The sequence below is a fragment of the Trichoderma harzianum genome (genome assembly GCF_003025095.1).
Source record: "Trichoderma harzianum CBS 226.95 unplaced genomic scaffold M431scaffold_2, whole genome shotgun sequence".
Taxonomy (NCBI): Eukaryota; Fungi; Ascomycota; class Sordariomycetes; order Hypocreales; family Hypocreaceae; genus Trichoderma; species Trichoderma harzianum.
The window spans coordinates 2,981,137-3,002,901 of NW_020209250.1; the positions used below are offsets into that span (position 1 = coordinate 2,981,137).

At 52.5% G+C, this 21,765-nt stretch overlaps 8 protein-coding genes across 8 annotated transcripts; 5 read left to right on the forward strand and 3 right to left on the reverse strand.

Annotated features, from left to right (window-relative positions):
- Positions 1-424: 424 nt before the first annotated feature.
- On the reverse strand, positions 425-4,426 carry M431DRAFT_504469 (hypothetical protein). The gene is made up of 3 exons (XM_024918476.1): positions 4,297-4,426; positions 3,911-4,174; positions 425-3,817 (listed from the first exon to the last, which is right to left on the reverse strand). The coding sequence occupies exons 1-3, from the start codon at positions 4,297-4,299 to the stop codon at positions 815-817; spliced, it is 3,270 nt and encodes a 1,089-aa protein (XP_024779207.1). The 5' UTR covers positions 4,300-4,426; the 3' UTR covers positions 425-814.
- A 1,548-nt stretch (positions 4,427-5,974) lies between these two features.
- M431DRAFT_44184 (hypothetical protein) lies at positions 5,975-6,208 on the forward strand (the record flags this gene model as incomplete). Its single annotated transcript, XM_024915208.1, has 1 exon — positions 5,975-6,208. A coding segment is annotated over one exon (234 nt), but the record flags the coding sequence as incomplete, so codon positions are not given.
- Positions 6,209-9,178: 2,970 nt separating this feature from the next.
- On the forward strand, positions 9,179-9,529 carry M431DRAFT_76650 (hypothetical protein; the record flags this gene model as incomplete). Its single annotated transcript, XM_024922485.1, has 2 exons — positions 9,179-9,339; positions 9,409-9,529. The coding sequence occupies 2 exons, from the start codon at positions 9,179-9,181 to the stop codon at positions 9,527-9,529; spliced, it is 282 nt and encodes a 93-aa protein (XP_024779209.1).
- A 1,355-nt stretch (positions 9,530-10,884) lies between these two features.
- On the forward strand, positions 10,885-11,960 carry M431DRAFT_504474 (hypothetical protein). The gene is made up of 2 exons (XM_024918477.1): positions 10,885-11,176; positions 11,343-11,960. The coding sequence occupies exons 1-2, from the start codon at positions 11,057-11,059 to the stop codon at positions 11,754-11,756; spliced, it is 534 nt and encodes a 177-aa protein (XP_024779210.1). The 5' UTR covers positions 10,885-11,056; the 3' UTR covers positions 11,757-11,960.
- A 442-nt stretch (positions 11,961-12,402) lies between these two features.
- On the reverse strand, positions 12,403-14,013 carry M431DRAFT_306344 (hypothetical protein). Its single transcript, XM_024914193.1, has 4 exons — positions 13,644-14,013; positions 13,158-13,559; positions 12,705-13,004; positions 12,403-12,601 (listed from the first exon to the last, which is right to left on the reverse strand). Exons 1-4 carry the CDS (start codon positions 13,821-13,823, stop codon positions 12,557-12,559), a joined length of 927 nt encoding a protein of 308 aa, XP_024779211.1. The 5' UTR covers positions 13,824-14,013; the 3' UTR covers positions 12,403-12,556.
- A 394-nt stretch (positions 14,014-14,407) lies between these two features.
- On the forward strand, positions 14,408-15,502 carry M431DRAFT_306288 (hypothetical protein). Its single transcript, XM_024914191.1, has one exon. It carries the CDS (start codon positions 14,631-14,633, stop codon positions 15,207-15,209), a length of 579 nt encoding a protein of 192 aa, XP_024779212.1. The 5' UTR covers positions 14,408-14,630; the 3' UTR covers positions 15,210-15,502.
- Position 15,503: 1 nt separating this feature from the next.
- On the forward strand, positions 15,504-16,347 carry M431DRAFT_306287 (hypothetical protein). Its single transcript, XM_024914190.1, has one exon. It carries the CDS (start codon positions 15,870-15,872, stop codon positions 16,245-16,247), a length of 378 nt encoding a protein of 125 aa, XP_024779213.1. The 5' UTR covers positions 15,504-15,869; the 3' UTR covers positions 16,248-16,347.
- A 1,388-nt stretch (positions 16,348-17,735) lies between these two features.
- Positions 17,736-21,525, reverse strand: M431DRAFT_2129 (hypothetical protein; the record flags this gene model as incomplete). Its single annotated transcript, XM_024913472.1, has 3 exons — positions 17,736-18,867; positions 18,954-19,984; positions 20,059-21,525. 3 exons carry the CDS (start codon positions 21,523-21,525, stop codon positions 17,736-17,738), a joined length of 3,630 nt encoding a protein of 1,209 aa, XP_024779214.1.
- Between the last annotated feature and the right edge of the window lie 240 nt (positions 21,526-21,765).

The following is a 21,765-nucleotide window of genomic DNA, read 5'->3' on the forward strand; positions in this document are numbered from 1 at the left end:
GACAGTCCGACTCCCCCGACATTTCCTTTTTCGTCTCACTCACCTGAGCTATTGATTGTTGGGCCGCGTCTGAGCCCTCTGTGCCGCCCTTGCAGCACAAGGCTCGGTGCCAGTTCCCACCAAGGGAAAACAACAATGAAGGGTCGAAACCTAAAAGGGCGGCATTGGTAGGTCCCGTAAGCCTTAGTCAAAACGCTGTTCAGGCGTTATACTTTGTCTAGATGTGGCAGTCTAGCCAGTACCTGCAGCTCGGGCGAGTCTGGTGACTTCCTGGGTTTTCCGTCGTGGCTAAGTGTGATCCAAGAGATTGCTTTTTGGTGGTCTCGGATATCAGGTTTGTTATGTCATTTGATTTGATACTGACTTGTAGAGAGCAGACAATCACGAATTCCAGAGAGTCCTACTAAGAATGATATACTGTAGTCATTGCTATTACTTTCCATGACCATACAATAGGTATGGACTGGATACATCTCATATATGAGATGAATTATGTCAAAGCACTTTTTAAGAAAACACGCGGTTGTTTATTTAGAATTACATCTGTAATATGGCTCATGACACCAAAGATTCGGGCAAAGACAGCTCCTCAACTGGGTCACATAATAAAAAAAGCAAAAAAGGGGGAGGGCAAAAGAGAGAGATGCTGTGTGCTTTTTTTTCTTCTTCCATTCTGGTGTGCTCGCACCTCAGAGGACGGCGAATTATGCTGAGCTCTAGAGTACATTCAATGCAAACCATCCATCCTCTTGAATTTTCCCCCAAAACGCCAGTGCAAAATATGTAGCCAGGACTATCCATGCGCTCATTCCCTTCATGACTTGTTCCTCAGGTGAGGAGGAACCCACTTGCCAGCAGTTCGAGTGGGCAGAGACTCCGTAGGGGCGGCAGACTCAGTCTTGCCGTTCTCGCCCCGCCTTGAACCACCACGCTCAAGAGGCTCGCGAGGCTCGCGAGGTTCACGTGGAGAATCGCGAGGAGAATCACGAGGAGAGTCGCGAGGAGAGTCGCGAGGAGAGTCGCGGGGTCCAGGGCCTCTGGCAGGCGGGGGGAGGTTGTCGCTCGCTCCGCCAGCAGACTCCTTGGCTTGTCGGTCTCTCCAGCTTGGCCTGTTGCCAGAGCCGGCCAACTGCAGTCTTGGGGGGCCGCCGGATGAGCGTTCACTGGGGCGATCGCCAGAGTCGGTGCGCTCCATCGGGGCTCCTGTCCGTGCTGGTGCTCCGCCCTCTGTAGCTCTGGCTGCCTCCTTCTCACGCTCTCTGTCTCTCCAGCTGCCTGAGCCGATGACTGGTGGTCGTCGGCCATCGGCGGCAGCAGCAGCAGCAGCAGCAGCAGGGGGAGCCTCTGGTCCCCTGAGGCCTCCCTTTTCTCTCTCCGCTTTGCGGCGAGCAAGGGCTTCTTCCTCGCGTCTCTGCTGGAGTGCTGCCTTCTCCAACATTTCCTGGCGTTCCTTCTCACGCTGCTCCTTGAGCTTGGCGAGTTCGGCCTTCCTGGCCTCCTCACGAAGGCGTTGCTCTTCCTTCTCACGAGCGGCCTGCTCCTCTTGTTCTTGGAGGATACGCTCTCTCTCTTCCCGTTCTCTCTTCTCGCGAAGCTTTCGGTCGCGGTATTCCTTCTTGCGGATGGCAATCTGCTTCTCCAGCTCGCGCTCGGCATCCCTGCGGCGCTTCTCAAACTCATCACGACGCTTCTCGTGCAGCGTCGCTCTGAATGTCTCGTAAACGCCCACCAGGCGGCTAAGGCGGTGCTTGAGCTCCACACTCTCCTTGTGCTTCTCCTCAGATTCCTGGAGTGTCTTGGCCTTGACTGTTTCGTAAATCTTGCGATCACGCTCTGTCTGCTTGGCGTAATCATCGGCAAGCTTCTTGGCCTCCTCCTTTCGGTAGGCTCGCTCCAAGTGATCGAGTCGCTTGCCAGTTATGCGAAGCTTCTCGTTGACATCGTTCTTCTCCCGTTCCAACTGAGCTAGCTTCATGGCACGAAGTCTGTTGCTATCCAGGTTGTCCAAGTCTTCCAAATCAATGTCGAGAGCCTTGTCGCTCATCTTCAGGTCTGCGATCTGCTTCTTGATCTCCTCCTTGCGAACACGGTCGTGCTCAGCCTTGATACGTCGGGCCTCACGCTCACGCTGCTCCTCAGCCAGGCGCTTGTCTTCGGCCTCTTGCAGAGCTTGCTCCCGCAGTCTCTTCTGTCGGGCGTTCTCCTTCTCCTTCTTAGCCTGGAGTTCGGATGCCTCCTCCTTGCGCTTCTGAATAACCTCCTTACGAGCAAGGGTATCGAGGTGCTCCTTCTCTGCGCCAGCCTTTGCACGAGCCAATGCAGCGTCATGGGCCGCCAGGCGATCCTTGTTGAAGTTGGGATCGATGTAGTGGCACGAAACGAAGAGCGACTTGGCAAGACGAGTCAACTGGGAGCGGACAATCTCAGAGGGAGTGCTCTGGAGACGCTGAACGTTGCCAGTCTCCGCCTCGGCAGAGCCAGCGGAAGATCCGCTGTGGCCGGCCTTGGCAGATGAGAAGACGTCGTTGTCAAAGCTGAGAACACCGGTGGCATGGTCCATGCGGATAGCAAGATCACCCTTCTTGTTTCCGTTCATGATGAACTTTTCAATAGTGCCACGAGTAACCTGGTAAGGCTCGGGGAACTGAGCCAAGCTCTCAACAAAGTTGAGGTCCACAGTTTCGTAGACCTGAGACAGCTGCTGGAACAGACGGGTCAGGATGACCTGCTGGAGGGGTTGGATATACTTCTCCATCTCGGCATCAGCGGCAATCTTGGTCAGGATGGGCGAGATCTTCTTGCAGATGAAGAGGGGGTGGAAGTCAACTTCCAGGATGTTGTAGAGATCCCGGATTTCAGGGAGGGATCGCTGAATGATGGATTTGGACAGAGCATCGCGGAACAAACGAGAACGAGAGGGGGCCTGGCTCATGCCGAGCAGGGTGGTCAGGCGAGTGTTCTTGTTCTTGCGAGCCTCATCGAAGTCGACCATGGCACCTCGGGATCGGGAGGTGCTGATGACGGGGATGGCGAGGGCGGACAAGAGGACAAAAGAAGCAGCCCTCTGGAGATCGGCATCAGAGGCCGGGGGGTTGTCAGCCTTCTTGCCCTGGCCAGAAGCGACCAAGGCCGAGACCTGGCGGAGCAGGGTGTAATATCTTGACCAAGCTGCGGCGTGGAAGAGGTAGTTCTCGCCAACAAGGAAAATTCGGGTGAGCTTCTCGTAGTAGTTGGCCATCATGATGTTCTTGGGAGGGCGCTTGCTGAGGTTCAGCAGAGTGTGGATGTCCTCAACACTTCGGAAAGCCTCCTGCCACAGTTCCAGCTCGACGGCAACGTTGAGCTGCTGGAAGCGAGTCTCGAGATGACGCTGCAGGGTGTCTGGGTCGCTCAGGTTGATGGCGTGCATCTGAGACGAGTACTTGGCGGCGGTCTGGACATGGTTTCGGAGAAGCTCGCAAAGTCTTCGGAACTCGGTCTTTCGGGTGTACTTGAGACAGAAGTCGAAGGCCTGCATGGCAGTGCTCTGGTAAAGGACCTCGAGACGAGCATTGTTGCGGAGGATATCGAGGACGGTTCGGTACGCCTCCCAGAGGAACTTGAGCCAAGGAGTGACGATGGCTCGGTCAGTTCGGTCACGGGACTGCTCTCCAGAGACGGTGGCGAGGAGGATGGACTCAGGGGTCTCGCTGGCTTCCAAATCGTCGATGCTGGAGGTGGCAGCGGTGGCTTCGATGGTAGACTGAACTTCGTCGGCCTTTGCCTGGGCAGCGGTAACCTTCTCCACGGCGAGTTCGATGAACTTTTTCAAGACCAACTGTGGGGCGGGTCAGTAATCCATCCAACTGCGTTTGATTTCTTTTTTTTCTTTCATCCCCTTTTCTTGATTCAACGCCGGTATTGGACCTACCTCAATGGTCGATATGTTGGTGTTCTGGGACAAGTTCTTGTACTGATACAAGGCATCCTTGGCCAGCTTTCCCTTCTTCTGCTCGACGGAGAGCTCAACCAACAGGAGCATAACAGGCTCCAGAGAAGCGATGGCGGCGCTTCGGGAGCGCTTGTTGGTGATGTGTTCATGGAGCAGGGTCAAGGCCGTCGGGGCCTGGTTGACCCCGATGAGCTCGTGGGCGCGCTTCAGGACATTTTCGGGCTTTTGATGCGGCGGGGGCGGCTGGAGAAAGGAAGCAAGGTCAGCATCACGGCCCAATATGAATCCATCAATTGTAGGTGTATGGGGGAGGGGTAGCGGCTGGCAACGAGACGGTCAGTCGCATCGGGGCCTGTCGTACGTACCATGCTGGGCAACCTCCTTCACGGATCGACGTGAGCCGGACAAGGAGATTCGGGGGCAATGAGTAGCCGTCGCAGGCCTGAGGATGGTTGAGATGGGGCGCTGGCGTGGCACTCTTGGTGGTGAAGCGACGCACTCGGGGAGGAATTTTTCAATTTCGTGTGTGGACGCTATCCGAGCATGAGGGGCTGCGGAACGACCCATGTCACGTGCCTGATTATGTCATGCATCTTTTGCTTTGAACTGAGCTTGCTGAGCCATCTGGCTGCTGGCCGTGAAGCTTAAGTACCAGCCATGCCGTTTATTTCAAAATAAAAAATAAAAAGAACAGATACGGTGTGCTGTAGGTAGAGATGGCAGCTGTTGTGCACTTTTGCAACTCGGTACACGATATGGGGGTGCTTTATGTGTTGCCCAAACATTGGCCTAGTAGTGATTCATCTCCCGTGTATGTATGTAAGCGTCGGTTTGCTGGGACAATCCACAATGGGCTTCTAGTCACGAGATCGATGCCTCCGATTGATCCAGAACTGCAAGTGATGAACAAGACCCTTGGCTCAATCATTTCCCGGACCCGAATCCGCGGGAGGCCAATAGCCCCAGCATGGCTTGTTCCAGAACCAAGAAGATTGGGCAACTCGTGAGATGCTACTCCGTATGCTGGACTGCTGGCACGGAGTGGTTGCTTAATTTGCGCCATCCTGACTGTGCAAATCCGCTAGCGCTGCTCTTGGTTCATGGCCCTTTAGCGGCCGCGGATTTGCTAGACTGCTAACTACCCGCGCGCAAAGTCACATGACCGCGATGGATGCAAACAAGGTGCTTTACGGAAAGATGCACTCGTAAAAGTGTATATAATTATGTCTCTTTGGAGGCGATGAGGCAGGATTTTGTGTTTTCCATTCCCCGTTACTCGTGCGATATCTCTCCAAACAGACTCAGTGTAGTGCCAAGTTAGCTATTGTAGGTTTACAGGCGTAGACAGGGATTGTTCAAGCCACCTATCTGTAGGCTTCTAGCTCGAACCAGATTCTATAAGAAGAGGTTGCCCCCTTATAGAACGGCCACAAAGATAAATACAGCTTTTAATCTATACAGAGCTGCAGTACATCAGCAAGATGGTTGCAAAAACATCTCTTCTCTTGCGTTGTGAAAGTCCTGGCATCTTATGAGGAAGCTCCATTATTACCCGATCCTTTACCGAAGGGCCCCTCTAGATAGCTACTCTACCCTTCTACAGCAACAGGTGCCTGCAAAATCTGTGTTCAAACACCAGCACCAGCCATGGAATCTTCTTCGCGAAGATCGCGATCGCGATCACCTCCGCGGAGGGCACCAAAAGGCAGTGGTGGGTTTCGGTGGAAAGATAAAAGCCGCCCAAGCGACGACAACCGCGGCAGCTATGATTCGAGAAGAGACCGATATGGAGACCGAGACCGGGATCGAGAAAGAGAACGTGACCGAGGCCGTGACCGCGATTATGGAGATCGACGACGTGATTACCGCGATCGCTCGCGAGATCGTGGTGGTCGTGACCGATACGAGGGCCGCCCAAGATCGCGATCCCCTCGACGACACGGTTCTGGACCAAAAGACACGGGCGACAAGGTGAAGAGAGACGACAAGAAGGAAAAGAAAGAAACCAAAGTGCCCAAAGCTCCCGCTGGAGCTGGACAAGAGTTTATCATTGTTCATATCAACGACCGCCTGGGCACCAAATCAGCCATTCCATGCTTGCCTTCGGACACGGTCGGGCAGTTCAAGCTCATGATTGCGGCGCGCATTGGACGAGAGGCGGGACAGATTATGCTGAGACGGCAGGGCGAACGGCCTTTCAAGGATCACATCACGTTGGAGGACTATGGCATTTCGAATGGAGTTCAGCTGGATCTCGAGGTTGACACTGGCGATTGAGCAAGATGTTTTGGCGCCTCCTTTCTCTTTCATAAGTGCAACTTTATTACAATCCATATGCTCCATATTAAAATACCACACAACCACATCTGCTCTTACTCTCGTACGTAGAACTTCCGCGTATATTCTGATCCATTTACTGACGAATACCAGATGACGACACATATGGGAAGACGAACCACCTACTACTATGCTGTGTTCTTGGTTCTTGGCAAAACTACCAGTCGAGGTATCATTGCATGCCGACCGATACGCCCGCCATCATGCTTGTCGTAAACATGGTACATGCAGTCATACGTCCGTGGTCATGACTGTGCGCTCGCAGTATGCCTTGCAGTATCGGAGCTGAGAGATGGGATTGTGGATCTGGCGCATCAACATGGCAGACAAACAGCGAGGATAATCCGGTTTATCATTGGTACAGTCTTGGCCAAGTTGGCGCAGCGGTGCAGTGCAGTTGGATTTGAAATGCCTCTGACAAGACAAGATTGAGGATTCATCTGACAAGGCATATCCTTGTTCAGACACTCGTGGGTGAGAGAAATACAAACTACCTACAGACACATGACTTGGACGCAATGGTACCGAACATTCCGTAGCGGCAGCTGAAGAAAGACCACCGGTAGTGGCAGGTAATGGAGAGACAAGATGAGGTAATGCCAGCATCGCATCGTACGTGTAATTTAAAGCAAAGGCCTCGGGGAACTGAGGGTACATGCACAGTACGGAGTTGCATTTCATGGGTGCGCGTTGTTCAAAGTACTCGTTCGTACAGGAACAGGAACAGGTTGGTAGCGAGGCCCCGTGCCCCCGTACCGTACCTGATGGAATGACGTGACGGCGATCGCATCTTCCGTTTCCGGGTCTGTGGGAAATAAGTACTTAGTATCGTCCCTCAAGCAAATCGTCCTACTGTACGGCACCGCTCGACAATTGTCACGCCAGCAGGTTCTCTGAGATTGATTCCGCTGTCGAATTGCTGACGCGATGCGTCGCACCCGCGCATGGACGTTGCGGTGGAGGGTCAGTACATGTACTTCGTATCTGGAGCTGCATGTACCTGTAAGATTTGGTTCCCATTAAATCAGTACCAGCAGCAGGGTTGATGGATCCTCTCTGGCTGGCTTGGAGGCCGGAAATGGCAGTGAGGCTAGGCCGGACGTGGTCTAAGCTTGATGCGGACTGGGAGGAGAAAGGGAAAGAAAAGGACCTCCTTTGTTTTGTGTTGGCAAGCAAGGTACTGTACCTCGGCGAAGAAAGAATGATTTGTACTGTTTTTCATGAGTGAGGAGAGGTACTTGTGTGGTGAAGGATTCTCGGTGTCAGGTAGAGGAGAAAACTGTCACACGATGAATCGTTTCCATCCATGAATCTCGATGTAGTTGTACGGATAGATCCTACTGACACTCTGCCACGCGTGATTGATGACATTGAATTCTGTCTCTTTCTCTCTTCCTCAAAGTAGAGTTCTGTCAGTGCGCACTCAAAGTAAGGTACGAGTACTCGCAAACCCCAGGTACCTCTCAGCACGGGCACTTCAACTCCAAATCATCCATCGAGCAGCAATCAAATATTACTGCCTGGGTACATCCATAATGCAGCACTAAAAGGCCCGGCAAGTGCAGCAGTGCAGTAGCGCACGTCGTAACGGGGTGCTAACGCTGTGCTAAGCCAGCTAGTGCTCGTACCTACGGTAAGGGGTACATGGCTGCAGCCAGGCGGCAGGTCACTCGCACGTTACATGAAGCAAAGCACCCACCGCGCCATGGGAAATCCTGGAGCAAATCCGCGCTTTGTGGTGCGCCTTGAGCCTGATTGCCCGAGCCCCCAAAGTACCCCCCCCCCCCCCCCCTGGTCATGTCCAATTTCCAGCACCGGCGCACGTCCCACCCGGGCTCCCGCCAAGTACAGCCAGAACTAGAGAGAAAAAAAAACAGCCCCCAGCCAAGAAGCCCCCCAGCATATTGAATCTAGCCCCCTACAGGAGCAGCAACGGCGGCCAGTTACAGCAGTTCCCACTGCTAATTATCCGCCGGCAGCAGCCCGCCGCCCAGAAGCTGCTTGGCTTGAGACTTGCTTGGGTCAATCCAATCTCGTCTGGTGTGTGGCGGATTCTTCCAACTCTCTTCTCCAGGCTTTCCAACCCGCTCTTTCACTCTCTTGGGCCTCTCTCTCATTTTCTCACTCACACACACATTCACGTAACGCACGTCTCGCCTTCGCGACCAAACCCCCTCCTCTTCCTCTCAACCCCCATATTGGAGCAAGTGTGTCGTCGCTGTTTCTCGCGACCGATAATTGAGGGTTTCTACGACGGTTGGTAAGTCATCGTCTTTTTTTTTTTCTCCTCGTCGTTTCTTCTTTGGTGCATTGCGCGATACGGTCTAGGGGGGAGGCAAGAAAGAGGAGGCGTCCCAAGCTCTGGCAGACACGACGTTTCGATGGCATCGCGACAGATTCAATTGCACAGGCACGAGTGCATCGGCATGAGCGAAAAGGGGGAATGACGAGAGGCTGGCATTGTTTTTTCTCTCGTCTCCTCCATCACCAGCAGTCGGTCGCGAGCCAACTGAGGAGAGGCGAATTCTCGCTCGCCGCTGTTGCCGACTCCTGCATCGTCTCGCGGTTTCAGTCTTGTTTCCATTCGTTGCACTGCGTCTCCCGAGCCGTCATCACCGTCGCGCCAACGTGACGGCAGCAGAGCAGACGGGCCTTTTCCATCGTCTCTGATTGATTTTCTGCAATTCTTTGTTCCATTTAGCGTCGCGAATCCACCGAAGCAACCGATTGGTGATGTTGCCTAGATGAAATTGAGGCTAACCAGGCAGCTGCAGGCAGTTCTCGCAACAACTCCGTCAACACAATCCATCGTCCCGGCTGACGAGTGCGAGCCATTCAATCACTCTCACCACCCCGACCCCGGTCAAATCCAACTCTATAGTCATTCCTTTATTTTAACGTACCGTTACGATGCCTCAGTACACCTCCCGTGATGTCGGCGACCCGACCCAGATTAAGAAGACGAAGCAGTCAATGGCAGACCTCAAGCTTAGGCGCTTAACGGAGCTCAACAACAGACTACGCGAGGATTTGGACCGGGAACGCATTCCCGTCAGCACCGCTTCCAAGAGGTAAGAGCTAAAAGACGCACCCACAGCCACTGCCGGACAGGGGACACGAGGCTAACGCGACGGCTGCAGCATCATTGCCTACTGCAATGGTACGAGAGACTACATGGTTCCTTCAGTATGGGGAACCGTACCAAAGGGCGAGGATCCCTACGCACCCCAGCAATCCGGCGGCTGCTGTGTCGTCATGTAATTCTGTTTCCCAGGACGTGGAGGAACGACCAATCGATGATGACTTAGTTGGGAGGAATTCTTGGCGCGGGACCTTTTTTCTTTTTCCCCTTGTGTGCGATATGGGTTTTATTTTTCTCTCTCTCTCTCTCTCTCTTTATTTTACAACGCCACGCAGCTGGAATCAGACAGCGAGCGACGAATTCGTCACGCCGACACACCATTCAAACAATAAACACCTGGTCCGGAAAGCCTTTTACGAGAAACTAGAACGGGACTCTGAGCTGGATCGACGCAGTCTCAAATGATTATATCAATGCTGGGGAAGGGGAGGAGGCGATTGGGGGATGAGGAAGCAAAAGGTTGTCTGTGACCGAGGAAAGCCCCCACGCTCGCTTTTCTCAACGAGTTTTATTTTTTTTACTACTTATTTCAGCTCTCTCTTACTTTTTAATAAAGCAGTCGAGCGGTTTCTTCTAGGCAGGATGGGATGGGGGAGGAAAGAGAGATATCCAGATAAAGGGGTCTACGGTCTTCTTGGGGGAAGCCGGCCTCTTTTAGCATGTATTAATTCCCGATTTCTCTATTGTCCTTTTCTGTTCAATCGAGTGGCTCCCCTATATGCCTTTTTTCTTCTTTCTCTCTCATTCTACGCTGACTCTGTTTATTACCCATGCATTGAGGATGAGGGGATGTGGTGGGATACGGGTGCGGGTGATGAGGGAGAGGTCTTTTGCGCGTGGATGGTGTTTTTGTGAAGCTGGATTATCGGAGAACTGCTGGGGTGTTAGGTGTATAGTGCCGCCTGTTGTGCGGGTGTAGATAACTTGACGGCCGGTTTCTGAATTGATATGGAGATGTGATGGAAAAAAAAAAACTCGTTAAGTGCCTTGTCGTGATACCCTGTACGTGTACCCTTACAGTATACACGCGCGTGATAACTGGTCTCTACGCACCGAAATGCGGCAATTCCATATGAAATACATCAAGCAGGATATTTGACAAAAGACGCGTTAAATTGTCACATTGACAAGAGTGTATTTTTATTGATACTGGAAGAGTAAGCCGGAGTTGTTGGTACTGCTATTGTGTGGTGTTTTTTGCATTGGTATGTCTGTGCACGTGAGGTCATGAAGAGGAGAACCCGCCAGTCTCAATGTAGCATCACATGTGGTTGTCCAATATGGGATTCAATATCATGTAGATTTCACATATATTTTTACTCTGCTGCGGAAGGGAATCAAAAGAGAAGAACAATTTACGACACCTTCAAATGATATTTGCTCATGATGAGCATAGAGAAAAAGTCGCTCAATTCATTAGTAGTAATCAGCAGCACCAAATACAATCTCCACATAAAGCATTACAATAGCCATCCCGAACCCGGACCTCCGTAGCTTACTAGCAATATTCCGTTTATCATCATTCGCCTCATACAACCGTCAAGAACGCTGAAATTCACTACGGGAAATATCTCTTCATTTGCTACTTACAATTAGATTTACATCTGCTCTTTTGAAAAGGAAGAATAAAAACAGCAACAGCACCAATGGCTGCATCATCATCCACATCATCCCAGCCGCTGCAACATGCCGCCGTCACGGCTCCCCTGCCACGCATAACCATCCAGTTCTGCACTCAGTGTAAATGGATGCTGCGAGCTGCCTATGTACGTCTTCTTCATCCTTGTTCCTCATCACTTCTTCTTTGAAAACTACTCCATCAACCACTCACTCACTCCTTCACTCGTTCTACTCCTCTCACCTACTCACCATCCCCTCACTCCATCCTCAAAAGAACAATCCTATCACAGCAAACTAACCAACTCACAACAGTTCGCCCAAGAACTCCTCTCCACATTCTCCCTCTCCCTAGGCGAAGTCGCCCTCCAGCCCTCCACGGGCGGAACTTTCATCGTCACCATCCACCACCTCTCCCCAGCATCCTCCTCCTCATCAAGCTCTTCATCATCCCCTCCATCCGTCCAGTCCACAACCCTATGGGACCGCAAAACAGACGGCGGCTTCCCCGAAACAAAAGAACTCAAGCGCCGTGTCAGGGACGTCATCGACCCGTCTCGAGACCTGGGCCACGTCGACCGGAATCATCGCGCTGCTGCTCCAGCTGCTTCGGTCACAGAGACAGCTCCAGTGGAGGAGACTGCTGCTCCCGTTACCGAACAGCCAGCGAAACAAGAGCAGGACCAGAATCAAACCTCGTCAACCATTTTATGCGAAGACTGTACTTAAAGGAGGGAATAGCCAAGGACGGGAGTGATTCGGAGACATGGAAAAAGAACTCATGTATGATATCAAAAGCAAAACGCTGCGTGGAGAGAGACAATCTGGATGAACAAGATACCAGAGTAACAAGTAACACCGGAATCGAGAACTGACGTAGCATTGTCACCTTCTAGTTTTCTTCTGGAAGCCCTCGTAATACGAAACACGTCAGATACACTTTATTCACTGCCTTGTCAGTTCGGGCTCTGCCAAGGACCCGTGCGTTCAGCCACTCTCGTGGCAGAGGATCTCGTGGCATAGGATACAAGAAGCATGAATACGAACCACCCCGTTCCTTCAAAGCCGCATGGATCAGAGCACAGGTTACACAGCAGGCATATCCATCAATTACAGCCTAGAGTACGACTACGTCATGTCATTCACTCAGCACGTCAAGAGAAGCTCTGCCCAAACGTGTTGGGACAGCAAAAGTTTCAAAAGTTTAAAGTGACATCATGATGTATTTTTTTTCTGTGAATGATTTGATCTGTGAAGCTAAGAAACAGCCATTTGTCGTGACGAAGTTTGCATGTTGGGACATTAGAGGCGATGCGAGCTAACCGCCGAGTCGGTACATTAATGCAGGAAGGGCTCGGCGTGTAGTTCTCCAGGCAACCCGTTCTCGCCACCAGGGCCCAGCGACGGTGCGACGTAAGAGGTTGCAGAGTATGAAGAGAGTCGGAGAGTCAAAAAGAAAAGTCGGCAGTGTCAAGTCGTCGAGATGGATCGTGCTCAGTCGAGAGACCGAACAAGGTCATCCCGATGATCTAACGCCGTCCGAACTTTTGTTTCTTCTCAGCAGGCTTGAGAATCTATCAAGGGGAAAAAAGGTTAGCCGAGGTCTGCAGAAAGAAATAAAAAAGACTCTCCCAGCCGTAGGGTTGCTTGGAAGGCCTTTGGGTAGATTGCACAAACCTGGAATGAGCAGAGCAAGCTCTCGTCCACGCTCATCATGGCACCTGCATTGTCGAACTCGCCACAGTAGTTGGGTGCACTAAACAGCGTGACGAGTTGACGCTTGGAGAAGAATTCGTAGCCATCTTCGACGACCTGGTGGGCACGGCAGATGAGGTCCATGTCGTGCTTCTGTAGGAAACGAGACACCACGTCCGGACCAAAGGTGAAGGACACACCACGGTCGTTTTCGCTCCAGCCGGTAATGTCCTTGTCGGGGTCGGACCACAGAAGATCACACAGCAGTCCACAATCAGGGATCTAAGAGCATGGACATGTTAGCGGACGGTCCCAGCAAGTTAGAGCATGAGCTGCTCTTGGTTGGAGCGGATGGAGCAGATTTGAAAGACAACAGAAGAACGAAGCCGGATTCTTCTGTGGGTAGAAGGCTATCGAGAGAGAGGAGGCACGTACATCAGTGGGGCGCATGACGCGACGAATCTGCTCCATCGAGTTCAGATCGGGGCTGAGACCTCCGTGCATGGTGAAGATCTTCTCGTCAATGATGGCGGCAATGGGTAAGCAGTTGAAGCAATCGGTAAATGTCTTCCAAAGCTTAATGTTGTAGCGTCGCTTGCACTCATCGTAGAAGCCGTAGATACGGTTGATGGAGGCGCACTCGTGGTTGCCACGGAGAATGAAGAAGTTCTCGGGATACTTGATCTTGTAGGCGAGGAGAAGGCAGATGGTCTCGAGAGACTGCTTGCCACGGTCGACGTAGTCACCTAGGAAGAGGTAGTTGGCTTCAGGGGGGAAGCCGCCATACTCAAACAGACGCAGAAGATCATAGTATTGGCCGTGAATATCACCGCAAATCTGCCAAGCATCGAGTCAGCACCACTACTGCACCGGCATTCCTCCCTGACAAAGGGGGTAGGTGTGACGGCAGCTTTATCCTACCTTGATGGGAGCCTCGAGCTCGAGGAGGATGGGCTGAGAAATGAAAATCTCGCGAGCCTTAGTGCAGAGGAAGCGAATCTCAGTCTCGAGAAGCTGGACCTGCTTTCCAGGCCGGCTACCTCGGACCTCGAGCAGCCGGTCAATTATAGAATCGAGATCGACCTCGTGTTGGTCAGCCATCTTATAGATGCTCCCCGTGGGAGAGATGGTTCGTTTATATCGAATTAATAAGCCGAGAGAGGCTGCGCGTTAAAGAAATCGCGGGAGAAGAGAAGGGAGGCGTGCTAAGAAGCAGGCCGATGCGCAAAATGATGCGGCCCCTCGAGAAGGAAAAAAAAGCAGTACGACAGATGATGATACACTAGACAATATGCACTTTGATAATTGAGAGATAATCCTGCCATCGAGCGTTAGAAGAAGAATAGACGAGAACCATCAATGGCTTGGGTTTAGTCATCGAGGGGAATTTGTTGCCTCCCAACTCGAGCAACGAAGAGTAAGAGGGGGAGAAAAAAGGGCGTGATGAGAGTCAGACCAACATCCCGATGACAGGAGCGATCCCAATCTGGCCCATCCAAAGACGATTGCCGTTATGGTGATTCCATCACGCCGCCCCTTTCCCTCTCCGTCTCTCCTTCTCTCGCCAAAAATGAGGTGGAGCGGACAATCGCCGGCAGGATGGTTGCCTTTCGGTGCCGAAGAGTAGAACGAGAAGCGCGCCATCGCCAGGTGGGGGGGAAAAAGGGCGAAAAAACTCACAGCTATGCGGCAAATGGCTTCAGAGACCAACGCGAGAGGGAAAAAAAGAGACTAAGAGAGGGCGCAGCGGATGAGAAACAGGGTTCTGAACGCGCGATGGGCTTCTGCTCTCTGGATGGGCGTAAAATAAACGAAATGAAATAAAGCCGCTGAAGGGTTGATGCAGCTGCTCGTCGCCGTTTGGGGTGGCCTCGAAAAGGGCTCGTCGCTGGGGGGGGAATTCTAGTTATGGGGATGGCCTCGCGGGGGGGCAGTTCGTGTGCCTTCGTCTGCTCTCAGCGTCCTTTGTTGCTGTGGGCGCAGCCAAACAATCAGCCCGAAGTCGTCGCGTCTGGAAAGTCCCGTCAAACGGGCAGCCGTTGCGTTGCCGTGGGATCGATGCTGGATCGATGGACGATGATGGCTATCGTCGGTCGTCGTTGGGCAAAAAGAGGTCGTCTTCTTGCGGAGATCGTCAAAAGAGAGGCTTTGACGGGGTTCGCTTTTGTGTGGTGGGAGAGAGAAAGAGAAGAGGCAAGCCTTTTTTTTTCCTGGCCAGGCGAAAAAGAAGGGAAGAGTGGGTTCAGGTTTTGTGCTGGTGCTGGCCTGGGGCGGCGCTTGCAGTGCAGGCAGGGTGGCCTCCGCCAGCGACGGGGCGCCATGGCCTGTAATACAGCGCATCCATCGCCTCGAACAAGCTACAGCTGGCAGTGGGCGTCAATTGATAAGGCCATGAATGATTCCGTCAACCTTGGGTCAGGTAGTTTCTGTGCGACCTGCCCATCAATCACTATCTGCTGCTATCTGTCCATCTTTGCACGACACTGATGCACGCGAAATATCAATCCCAAACGCAATCCCACGTGCCACAAGTTATGTACAAACACCGCACGTCAATCCCCAGACAAAAACCCAACATACCCGAATCATATCCCATCCGTGCAATCTTCACTCAGGAGATGAATGGAATGCACCCGCCAGGGACCCCCCCAAGAAAAACGCCCGTGTCCAGGCTCTGAAGCGGCCTGCTAGCGGCCCCCTCCTCGCCGAACTTAGTTTTCCCTCCAGGGCCGGGCCAGGTTCCATCCAGGTCCAGCCAGGTCAGGTAAGCTGTCGTGAGAGAAAAAAAAAAAAAATAGAAGAGAAATAAGAAATAAAATTGAAAGACTAAACTCGGAAGCTGGAACCTGCGGATAGACGGACGCTTTGACTTCTATGATAGCTGCCCTGTCACGATGACTCGTACAAGCAAGCACCCGGTGCTTAGCAGGTACCTTACAGCAGCAACCAGCTTCAAACGATACATGCCCACTACCTTAACCTGCTCTCTGCCTGCCCGAGTCGAGTCCTACGTGTACACCTACTCGTACTGTATCAAACCGGACGATATCCGCAACACACGAGAAAACGCGGCGCCCGTCAAAATCCCAGCCGGATTCGGCACTGCCCCTCTGCAGACACCTTGAAAAGCTGGTGGGCATCCAGCATATGTCCAAATCGAGGCTAACGGGGCGAATTGGCCCTTTTTTTGTCCCAGCTTGCCTTGGTTCCTGTTCACCCCTCTCTTCTCTAAACAGGTTATTCACAGCGCGGCTCACAAACCACGAATCACAGCCAGAACCAAGAATTTTCGGATCTCTTGTTTTTGCCTTCTACAACCTACTAGCACATCACCCCCTTTTTGCCGATTTATTTGTTCTATTTATTTATTGGTTATGCCCAGCGTCGTCTTTTCAACTAGCTCCGCGCCCTTTTTCCTGCTCGTCCATTGGACAGTCTAGAGCCTGGCCCGGAACCCGCCTCTTTCTATGTACCAACCTAAACGCACCTCTTTGTTCGTATCGCATCGAAGGCGTCTCGCTTTGAGAAAAAAAAAAAAAAACAGGGGCAGAGAAAAGAATCGAAACAGAAAAAAAAGACATCAAAACAACATCATCATCCGAGGGATGCCCTCAATCCAGATACCACCCACAAAAACAAAGCACACACACATCCATATTTTATGATGCGTCGATTCCTCACCCCCTGCTGCCGCTGATTTTCGAAACCAAGTCGCCTCATATCAGATGCTCGCGCAAAACGGGCTCCTCCCTGCTTTTCCTTTTCTAGCTTCTCGCCTCATCACACTGCTGACGAGTCCGGCACCGGGGGACCGGGTCTCCGCATCGCCTTTTTTCTCGTCTCTCTCACACTTATTTTCCCCCCTCCCCTCCCTCGGCCATCCTCCCACCCCATCTGAAAAAGAAAAGTCACTGGAGCACACTCGAAACTTGGGATTCTCCAATAGAATCGTCGTTCGGTGTGTCCCGCAATTCCGCCTCGTTTCCTATTTTCTTCCCATCTGGAGTTCCCCCGTCTTGGCCCGTCCGCAGCGCACGGAGACGGCAAGCCTATGTAGCTAGTAGTACTAAGTTCTCACTGTATTTGCCCACTAAAGTAGACACGGCTGCGAGCTTTTCTTTCCAAGGTTGTGTTTTTCTTTCCCATCAGCCCATGCCTAAACCATAAAAGCCCTTGTGGAAAGTGACAGTCAGCCGCAAAAATAGAACCCCAGCCTAAAAACGTTAAATTTCCTACAATCGCATATGTACCTTTAACTTTTGCCATCCATGGAGATTCTACAGTAACAAGCAAGTACGAGGTACACGCTGCTGTCAACCCCGCCACCCCGCAGAGGCTTTAGCTTGGCTACAGACGGATGAAACTCCGTCAAAATCCTGTGCTGGTACTTTGCCGTCCTATCAGCGCCTCGCGCAGCCTCGCCTCATTTTGATGTCAAAGCTTCCAAAGCAGGAAATGGCCGCTCCAACATACTCTGTAGAACAAACAGACAAATCATCTCATTGAGGATGCCAGAGTATACACATTTGTATCAGATCCATTGAATACGTTAATCCTACACATAAAAGTTGCACCTTTGTCCGCCCGATTATCATTGATCCAGGGCATTCGTTACCCGTTCCCGGCCCATGGCAAGTCAAGTCGCCCTTTCGTTCCCCCCCAAGGAAATTAAAAAAACAGAGAAAAGACGTGGATAAAAGGACAGGATGAGAAGAAGAAGAAAAGAAGAGTGGTAAAAAAAAAAAAAGAAAAAGAAAAGAAAAGAGACGGTCAAACAAAAGAGGCCGGATTACTGGGTGTATCAATAGGAAAGAAAAGAAACAATAAAAAAAGCAATGCTGCTGTCCTCCCAACGCCAGAGCCTTATATACCGATGCTTTCGTCGTAAAAGCGCTCAGCTGCAAAACAAAAACATCAGGACGTAAAAACAATCCCGTAGCAATTTCGCATAGAAAGCACATCTTGCCCATCCCAATTTACCTCTTGGCTTAAATCACTCCCAAATTCCTCGCCTTATCGCCGTCTAGTCGGTCTTCGTTTCTTTGGTAGTCTACTCGCCGTCTTGTTCTTGGTGCTGCCGGCGCTCGACGCATCTCTCGGCTCTTCCGTATCCATCGCCGCGGCTGTCACGGCATCGTCAAGGTCCTTAAAGTCCTCGTCATCGAAATCCGTCAGCTCTTCGCTGAGCGTCCGCACTGCATCTCGGCCGGCTGCCCAGTGCTCCTCAAGGATGGACGTTCCGTATGGCTCAAGCGCCCTAAGGTACCAAAGGATACCCCCTTCCGAGAGAGGATCGGCTGGTTCATTACCCAGGCTTCCGTTACTCTGCGGTGGGGTTGGTGGCCCATCTTGTGATGGGCGAGTTATGACAACGTAGCTGCTCGTGCTGTTAGGAGGGGTTTCGGATGCGATGGCAGCGTTGACTCTCGCCGATTTAATGTTCATCTCCGTCGTGATACCAAGGCCCCCTGAGGTGCGGCTGGTCATGATGCCCAACCCGACGGTATTAACCTCGATGCTGTCACCTTCTTCCTCTTCATGGCGATCGTTTTCATCTTCATCGTCGTCTTCATCATCATCTTCTTCATCATTCTCAGCAGTGTCCATTACGTCGCCGTTGTCGGAGACAATGCCACTCCCGCCTGCTAGAGGCTCACTCTTAATGGTAGGGAGGACTTCAGATGACGGCTCAGGAGCGTCGATCATAATGGTATCTTCAGCTGCCGTATCTGCCTCGTTATGTGCTGCTGCGTTGGGTTGTCGACCTACTTCGATGCTGGCATCAATAAGGGTCTCTAACTCTCTCTGCAGCGCTTCAGCCGGCTTTGTAGATATTTCGGCTTCAACCTGCAGCGACATTTCAAGCAGCGGCTGCACAGCCTTGAGAATTCGCTTTCCGAGCTTCCGCCGCTCTCGTATGTCTGAAAATGTTGATGTTATAATAGAGTTATTGGTGCTGTTGTTATCCGCTTCATCCTCCTCCATTTCACGATTAATGGATTCTGAGAGCTCAGGAGGAGTCAAGATTCCCTTGCTGATGATATCGCCGAGGTCTTGTGCAAAGCTCAAGGTGTTGACATACACCCGCTTCTCAATGCTTGCCTGTAAATCGGCCAAGCCATCCGTGAAGAGACCCTTATCCAGCCTGTCCACAGCCAGTTAGTAAAGCCCATGCAACGCCGTAGTCTGGTCCGTATATCAAAACAAAGAAAGAAAAGAAGAGAAACTTACGAAATGGCCTTCTCTACAGCAGGAACCAGTAACTTGGCAGTAGGAAAGTAGCACTCGTCTACAAAGTCCTGCTCGAGCTCGGCAGCATCCAACTTGAGCTTTTCACGCTGCACAATGTCGACGGCGAGAACCTTGAGCTGCTCGAGCTCGTGAATGATGCCCTGGGCAAACTCGATGCGGCGAGCCAGTCTCGCCTTGCCGCTGGGGCCCATGGCGGCAAAGTTGCGCCTTGTCAGCTCCATGGAAGAGAACGACTCCATCTGCAGCTGCAAGCGCTTGAGGAGCGCGGCACCCCTACGTGCCTCTCTCTTCAGGGTCCAATAGCGGCAAGCTTCGCTGAGGAAGTCCTTGCGCTTCCTAAACGTGAACCGCTGAATAGATGCCTCGACAATGTCAAAGACAACCTGGGGTATGATGGGTGCTCCAGATGGCAGCTTCCAAAGGTTTTTAGGAGGCTGTCCTTTCTTCTTGTCACCCAGGATGGCCAGGTTCTTAGCGCCCGTCATCTGGCTCTCATCAGGCGGATGATCCGTAATGGCAGTGCGATGTTGCGCTGCAATGACATTCGCCATGGCTTGATTGTCTGCCCAGATACGTCCACGCATGTTCCTCTTATAGAACTTTTTGGCGGCTCGCGTGGCCTGGTGGACCTGGTTTTCTTGGGCATGATCCGGTGGGCAATGCTTATCGCAAAAAGCCTTGAGCACCATGCTGCCATCTAACACAGCAAGAGTGCCCTGGACAGTCTTCATCTTGAGGAATAGTCGTGCTCTCCTGGCACATGTGACGTGGAAGGCTTGGTAGCAATTTTTGTTGCCACACTGAATGCAAGCGCCCATTCTCTGTCGGCAGATATAACAAGTCAACTTCCACCTAGTTTTGGGGACCTTTTCTACGTCCATGACGGGCTCCATGAACGTATGGTTTCCTAAGGAGACTTCAGGAATCCACATGGCACAGAGTAGATGGGCCCATTTTGACGAGTTGGTTTGCTTGAATGCGCCGTCTGTATTGGGGCAGAATATGCATGTCTAGGAAAGGGAAAAGAGTCAGAGGTTGAAGGCACCAAATATTGTAAGGGAGAGGGAGAAAAAGAGAGTCTTACTGGTATTCCGCGACCACATAGCTGACATTTCCTACAGAGCCACTGGCCCTCCGGAATAAAGGGCACACCGTAGCATTCTTGGTGAACCGCGAGGTTACAACCATCGCAGAAAACAATTGCGTTTGTATTTTCGCAATCCCCATCATCGCATATGGCGCATTTGCTGTCGGGTTCCTCCCCGCCGTGAGTCTCGCCGTTAACGGCCACAGCCGAGCTGGACCGCGGCCTGTGCGTCTGTGGCGGTTTAGGGTTCGGCTTTGGTATTCTTCGTTCCAAAGCATGCCACTCCTTTTCGATCTTGGTCATGGTGATTTCAAAAACCTCGCGCGTGATGGCTTCCAGTTCGTTTTGCTTGCGCTGGGCGTTGTACTGCTCAAGCCACATATCGTCTTGCTCATCCATGTCGTACTCAACACGACCAAGTCTAGACTGATGCACATGATCATCGCTCGCAGCCACTGAAAACTGTTCAAACTCATCATCGGCATTGCCATCAATGGCCTTGATCAGCGTACGTTCGGATCGAATAAAGTTGTCGCTCTCTTGGTAGCCAACATTGCTCATGGCCTTGTCAACATAGCGTGCCTGGCCAAAAGTCTTGCTTTCGAACAGTTCGATGCGGTTGGTCTTTCTATATTGGGGTTGTTTAAGGTCGAGCCGCTCCTTTGGCGTCTGGTTCGATATGGGGAGGATCTTGGGGGTTCTAGGGGTAGGAGCAAAGTCAAGGGGTCGAACGTTGTAAAAGCTGACGACTTCACGAGTGGATCGGCGAGGGCGTCGTGATGGGGTGCCAGCAGCTGAATCGTCGGCGTCGACTTCTGGGCCGCGCGCTGCCTGGGGATTTGGTGTATTTCCTGTCGAGGCGGGGTTGACGGATTTGGACGGTGTCATGGACTCTAGGTGTGGTGTGGTAGGTGGAGGCGCATCTATGGCGGGAGTATTCGGCGCGTCTTGTAAGACGATTCCGTCGACGTCGTCGGCAGGAAAGATGACAAACGGGAGGTCGATATCAAGGTTTGGATGGAACTCTTCCCAGCTGCGCTCTTCTCGAGGTTTATAGTCCTCGGCCTGCTTCACGGACGCAGCCATGGCAGCGGCAGATCCCCATCGCATCTCGTCGCTGTCTTCGTTGGCAGCGGTTCTGGCTCTTGTGCTCCGCTCCCGCCGTGGGGGCAGAGACGGAGAGGCGCCGTTGAGGGCCATCCGAGAGGCCGAGGTTCTGGATCGCGAGGCTGTCATGGTGCGGGTTGTATCAGGGGTGTCGATGGCGTCGGCGTCGAGATATCGTCCACCACCTCCAGGGCCTCCGGGAACGTAGCGACGTCGCTTCTTGGGGGGCGGTTCGGAGACAGCAGCGGCGGCAAGTGAAGCCTGTCTAAGGGCACGCGCAGCGTTGGTGGTGCCGGGCGGACGCCCTCTGCGGCGTCCCGTGGGTGTTCGACGGGGTGTTGGAGAGGCCGGAGCCATTGTGCCCACTACAGGGCAGCGATTTCACGGCAGCTAGGCTCAGTAACTGAGAGCAGGGCGCAAGGCGACGGTGGTGATGGGAGGCGAGTCGAGGCGAGGCTGTCGCTCGAGGCGGACGGCGCGCGCAAGAGACGGGGCAGCGGCTGGAGGGGATCGAGGGGCTTCTGAAGGCCCCGAAGCAGTAGCTGAAGCGCCAGGGTTCATAGGCAAGGCAAAACAGGCCCTCGTTGGCGAGCAGTC